We start from the raw sequence: 6300 nt of genomic DNA on the forward strand, positions 1-6300 counted from the left end.
TAAGGTCAAAACTTGTGATTCAAGTGCTTGGATCTTTTTACAAAAAAGTTTGGTGTTAATTATTAGCTTTTTCTAAATGGATGTTTTAAGTATGGTTTTGAACTTAGGATTGGAAGATGTTTGTTGCAAAATTTTGGTTTAAGCATGAGTTTTGAAGTTGGAAGGAATTGCAACAAAAATCAAGGGAAATGGCCTATGGATGTTTCGGCCATAGTGTGTTCTTCATAGTTTTGTTTTGTTTTAAATTTTTCTGAGTTGATATTTAAGTTTAGGACAAAATTTACATGAGGAATGTAAATTTTGGAAACTTTTGGAGTTAGTATACAAAATCCTTAAGTTATGGGTAAAACGGTCATTTTCCCACATGTAGAGAGTAAAATGAAAATTTTACTCTTTAAATTAGTATTTTCCATATTTCAAATTATTAGTGATTTAGTTCTAACTTTTAGAATCACTAATTACAGTTCCTCGTGGTCGCACTTGAAGTTTTATAAGAAATGCGGAGATCGAGATAAGTTAGTTTTTAACTTACTAGCAGTCTACTGTGTATGTGTGCTAAGTAAAGGAACTACAGTGTATGTATGTATGTTATTAGGGGTGTGCATCCGGATCCGGATCCGGGTATCCGGCCATAACCGGATCCGGATTTCATAATCCGGGCGGTTACCCGCCAGGATTGAACCCGGACTCAATCCGGGCGGATAACCGGATTCAATCCGGATATCCGGATTGTAACCGGATATCCGGTTTTTTTTTTTTTTTTTTTTTAAGCTTTTATCCTGGATGGTTATACCCGGATTCAATCCGGGTTTTGTCAAAAATAAAATTCTAAAATTCTAAAAATATCTTTATAACTTTAAAAAGCAATTATAGCACTTTTTTTTTAAAAAAAAAATCTGATCTCATATTTAAATTGCCCATATTTTTTTAAAAAAATAATTAAAACACTTTAAAAGAATTTTCTAAAAAAATAAATTGAGGAACAAAATAAATAAAAATACAAACTAGATAATATTGTTGTTACATCACAATGCAAAATATAAATTTACAAAGAAAAAAATAAATAATAATACATCACAACTGAGCATTCAGCTAGCCTTCTCAGAAAAGCTCCATCAATTGCTGCGATATGTCTGCATCAAATAATCAAGCATTAATTAGCATCCAACACCATTCTTGCCAAGGGCTTAAGCACAGAATTATTATTCAATTTTAGAACATAAATTCAATTTGAAATAAGTCAAGAGAAATGCATAAAACATTCCCATCAAAAAGGGATTCAGCAAAATAAAAGCATATCCAAACAACAAGTCAGGATATGCTTTTCTGAGTGGAAGCACAATAAAAATGGCTCAGTTCACCATTTAGTTGTTATTACAAGTTCCCAAAAAGATTACGAATAAGCAACTGTGTTTCCAACGGAACTTTGAACAGCCACATCAACTAGAACAAAGAATATGTGTGTGTGTGTAAAGACAATCAAAAGAGGTAACAATCATAATGACCCAAAATGCACCAACATATCATTTTATAACTTGTCTCAATCAAGGAAAAAACTGAGTGCATTTACCTGATATAACTTGACCCAAAATGCACCTACATCCAATTGAAATAACACGTGTAAATTTGTTGTTTATGTCATGAATTGATATTGATGCTGGGGAGACTTGAGAGTTTTTTGAGGGGTTCAAACTCAGATCAAGATCTCAACAATGATTTATAAAATGAAACCCACATAGAAGAGATGAAGCTGCTTTTTATAATTCAATTGAAAAAGGAAACTTCCTTTCAGATGCTTTCATTTAATATTCCATACTCATTCTTTGTATTATTGCCAATATAAAGGTACAAGGAAAAGCAAATGGGTTCCATTGATGCACTAATATTCCTCTTTTCCTTGGCTTCTCAAAAATCAAAGCATGAAAACAGAGAAATTCAATAACTACTACCAATCAAACCATCAATCCAGGAACATGTCTCAAGAACACCATAAAACAGAAAAATTCTAAAACCAAGGAAACTGAAAACACCAAACAATCATAATGAGGAACATATCATTCTTACAACTACCCTACCTCCTCCATTTGAAATTTCAAGGAACACAAATCAACCCACTGTCACAAATTGGATGGCTCTGACCTAGAAAGTTCTGTGTTTTTTAAATAAAATCTGTGATTAATACAATACTTGATGTCCATTCTTGACAATTTTAATTCATTTTGAAATACTGCAAAACAAAAAATAAATAAAGTTTAATATTTCAACACAGCCCACATATACATATTATATACATGTATATATAATATATTGACATCTAGTTCTAGACTTGATATTCTTACCGAGACTATCCACTGATACAAAATCCTTTCAAAACAGAGTTGGGATAATGACTGCCAAATTTGTAAGGATTTTTAATCACAGCCAGAGTATCAGATCTCATTATTAAATAGTTCATTCTATCATATTACACTCCTCGTCTCCATCTACTGACTATCACATCAATACCCAGAATTTTTTGATACCCAGTAGGATATCTATCACGAAATGCAAACAAAAATCCACACATTAATAAATAATAACCCAACATTTTAGACAATTTCTCCAGTTGCATGCGTACATGAATATTGTTGAAGACAGCTCATATTTGAAAAGAAATCTAACCGAAAATCCATTTTCTTCATTGATTACTCGAAAATCTTATTTACCTAAAAGGACTAGAAAAAACATTCATGTTATTTCAGTGGGGGAAGAGAGAGAGAGAGAGAGAGAGAGAGAGAGAGACATACCCTAGCACATGCGAAGGAGAACTCGAGTCAGGGTTAAACGGACTACGGCCCAGTCACCGTCGGCGAAGGATCCAGCTGTGAGCAAGTTAGGGTTTCGGGCGGCGCGGGGGGATGGGGGGCGAGAGAATCGTCGAGGTCTGTGTGTCCGTAGGATGAACGTGAAGTTAGGTTAGGTTTCTTTTGTTTTGGACTTTAAAACCGGTTACGGATATCCGGTTATAAAACCGGATCCGTAACCGGGTCCGGGTGGATCAGAATTATTTCTTATCCGCCCGGGCATAATCCGGGCGGTTATCCGCTCGGATTCATCCGGTTTCCTGGTTTCGGATCCGGATCCGGAAAAAATCCGGTCCGGATGAACACCCCTATATGTTATCATATATGTCATGCCATGCCAAGTTATCACGTAATTGTCTATTATACAGAATTTATTCTGTCATCAATTTTTTATCTGTTACATAATATATTCTGTCATGTATTACTGTACCTTACAAGTACGTCATGCTAAGTATGCCATCTATTACATGTATGTCAAGTCATGTAATATTTACTGTTGCAAGTATGTCATGTTAAATATGTTGTCTATTATATGTTATGCCATGTTACGAAATATTTCTATCTCAAGTTGGTCATGTATTTCAAGTTATGTTCAAGTCACGTTATGTTACGTCAGGGCTTCAGTCATTTCGTATTCCAGTCACGTTTCATCTTGATTACTTATGTATGGAGTCACAGCAATTATGGCGCATACACTACGTGAGACACAGCAATTGTGACACGTAGAATACATGGGGCCACAACAACTGTGGAGTATGTATTTAAGCAGTTAAAGAATAAGTTTCCGTAGAATACATGGGGCCACAACAACTGTGGAGTATGTATTTACACGTAGAATACATGGGGCCACAACAACTGTGGAGTATGTATTTTTCATGTTAAGTCAAGTTTGTGTAGAATACATGGGGCCACAACAACTGTGGAGTATGTATTTACACGTAGAATACATGGGGCCACAACAACTGTGGAGTATGTATTTTTCATGTTAATTCAAGTTTCAAAGCAAGTTCATGCTAAGTCAAGTTTCAAATCAAGTTCATGTCAAGTCAAGTTCAGTTCATGTTTCAATTTAAGTTATGTCAATTATGCTATGTTGTACGCCAAGTTATGCTTTAATTACTTATGAATTTGATTATGCATTTATGCTTTTACTGTCATCCATGCATCATTAGCTTGTGTGGAAGTTTTTTTGTTAACTTACTGAGATTTGTAATCAAATCTCACTTTGGTAGTCCCAACTACCATTCCCCCCGAATGGTAGATCTTGTTACAGGACCTAAAGGAGAATCAGGAGCCGATCAACTAGACACAGTTGACTAAACGACGGTGCGACGTCAATGTTAATATAGTAGTTAACGTAAATTACTACTTGTACAATGAAGTTGCATCTTTAGTACTTTTTGGATCATAACCATTTTGGACTAGTGTTGTGATCTATTCAATGGGTCTTTATGTATGAAATATGTTTTAAACATTTGAGATATTTTCAATTTGGTGCATAGTATTGCTAAAGAAAAAAAATTATCCGCTGCGAATATTGCATAATGTTAGATGCATGTTAGGAACATTGCATCTTATATGTCATGAACGGGGGCAGGTAACCTTGTGTTGCATGTCTCGACGCTTCAAATGTCCGTCTGATCCCAAACGGAATTTGGGGGCATCACAACTGGGATGCAGTGGGGTCAAAAGTCTGTGTAGCAGTCCAGAAAGCCTTTCAAACCGATAGTTGGCCCTCTGATTTCAATGCCACACACATAGCTTTAATCCCAAAGACAAAGAACCCAACCAAAGTGACTGAATACAAACCCATAAGCCTCTGCAACGTTATCTACAAAATTCTTGCAAAAGTCCTAGCAAATAGACTTAAGAAATTGCTGCCAACTATTATCTCCCATCTGAGAGTGCTTTTGTCCCAGAAAGATTGATCATCGATAATATCATCGTAGCTTTTGAGGCCCTTCACACCATGCAAGGTAGCTTGAGAGGAAAGGAGGGCTATATGGCCCTTAAACTAGATATGAGCAAGGCATACGATAGGATAGAGTGGTCCTTCCTAGAAGCAGTAATGAACAAGATAGGTTTTGCAAAAAAATGGATAGAGGCTATAATGAGGTATATTACATCGGTCACCTATGCCATCATCATCAATGGTATACCCCAAGACCGTTTCTCCCCTTTACGTGGCATAAGACAAGGTGATCCATTATCACCATATTTTATTCATATTGTGTGCAGAAACTCTCAATTGCATGCTGAAATCAGCAGAAGGTTCAGGTGCTATTACTGGCATCCCTTTAGGCGGAAACCAGTGCATATAAGTCACCTCTTTTTTGCTGATGATAGTCTCCTCTTCTACAAGGCTAACCCTCTTGAATGGAGCAGATTGTTTCACCTTCTTGAAGACTATGAACTTGCCTCAGGCCAGAGACTGAACAAAGAAAAAACCTCTATCTATTTCAGTAGAAACACCAAATAAGAGGTCAAGGAAATCATTGTCCAAATTGCAAGTATTCAAGCCTCTCAATCGTATGAAAAATACCTAGGACTCCGAACTCTCATTGGTAGATCCAGATCGAAAGGTTTCAAAAGAATTTTGTATAGAGCTAAAAGCAAGATCAGCAACTGGAAGGTTAAGTTCTTATCCCAAGCTGGAAAGGAAATACTAATCAAAGCAGTCATCCAAGCAATCCTAGCCTATTGCATGGGAGTTTTCAAGATCCCCAAGAATATCCTGCAAGAATTAGATAACATTATGCAAAAATTCTGGTGGGGGCAAAAAGCTGAAGAAAGAAGGATTCACTGGTGCTCATGGAAAAAAATGGGAAAAGGCAAAACTAGTGGAGGGCTGGGTTTTCGAAATTTTGAGAGTTTCAATCTGGCTATGTTGGCAAAAAAAGGTTGGAGGCTACTTCAGAATCCAAACTCCCTAGCTGCCCAAGTCTTATCAGCTAAATATTTTCCTAATGGTGTTTTCCTAAAAGCTAAACTAGGCAGGAAACCCTCATTTATTTGGAGGAGCATCCTTGCAGCAAAGCCTCTTCTAGAAGAGGGCCTGGTATGGAGACTCGGGAATGACCAATCCATTAAAATATGGCAAGACAAATGGCTGCCAACTCCTTCGTCATACAGAGTTCAGAGTGGCATCAACATTCTCGGTGTAGAAGCAAGAGTAGCAAAGTTAATTGATAGGGACACAAAGGCATAGGACATGCAGCTGCTCAAAGAAACCTTCTCTGTAGAGGAAGCAGAAACCATTCAAAAAATTCCCCTAAGCATTTACAACAAACCAGACAAGATCATATGGAGATGCACAACCAACGGAATCTTCAGCGTGAGAAGTGCATATCATCTTCAGTATGAAACGAGACAAATGAGCAAAGGGCAACCCAGCTATGTTCAGGAGGAAGGAAGATGAAAAAAACTCTGGAAACTGAACTTACCAAATGCAGAAAAG

At 36.7% G+C, this 6300-nt stretch overlaps 1 protein-coding gene across 1 annotated transcript; it reads left to right on the forward strand.

Annotated features, from left to right (window-relative positions):
• The first annotated feature begins 5547 nt into the window (after nt 1-5547).
• Nucleotides 5548-6051, forward strand: LOC122277102 (uncharacterized mitochondrial protein AtMg00310-like). The gene has a single exon (XM_043086983.1). The coding sequence runs from the start codon at nt 5548-5550 to the stop codon at nt 6049-6051; it is 504 nt and encodes a 167-aa protein (XP_042942917.1).
• The last annotated feature ends 249 nt before the right edge of the window (nt 6052-6300 follow it).

Source organism: Carya illinoinensis, chromosome 9 (assembly GCF_018687715.1).
Source record: "Carya illinoinensis cultivar Pawnee chromosome 9, C.illinoinensisPawnee_v1, whole genome shotgun sequence".
In the NCBI taxonomy this organism is placed as follows: Eukaryota; Viridiplantae; Streptophyta; class Magnoliopsida; order Fagales; family Juglandaceae; genus Carya; species Carya illinoinensis.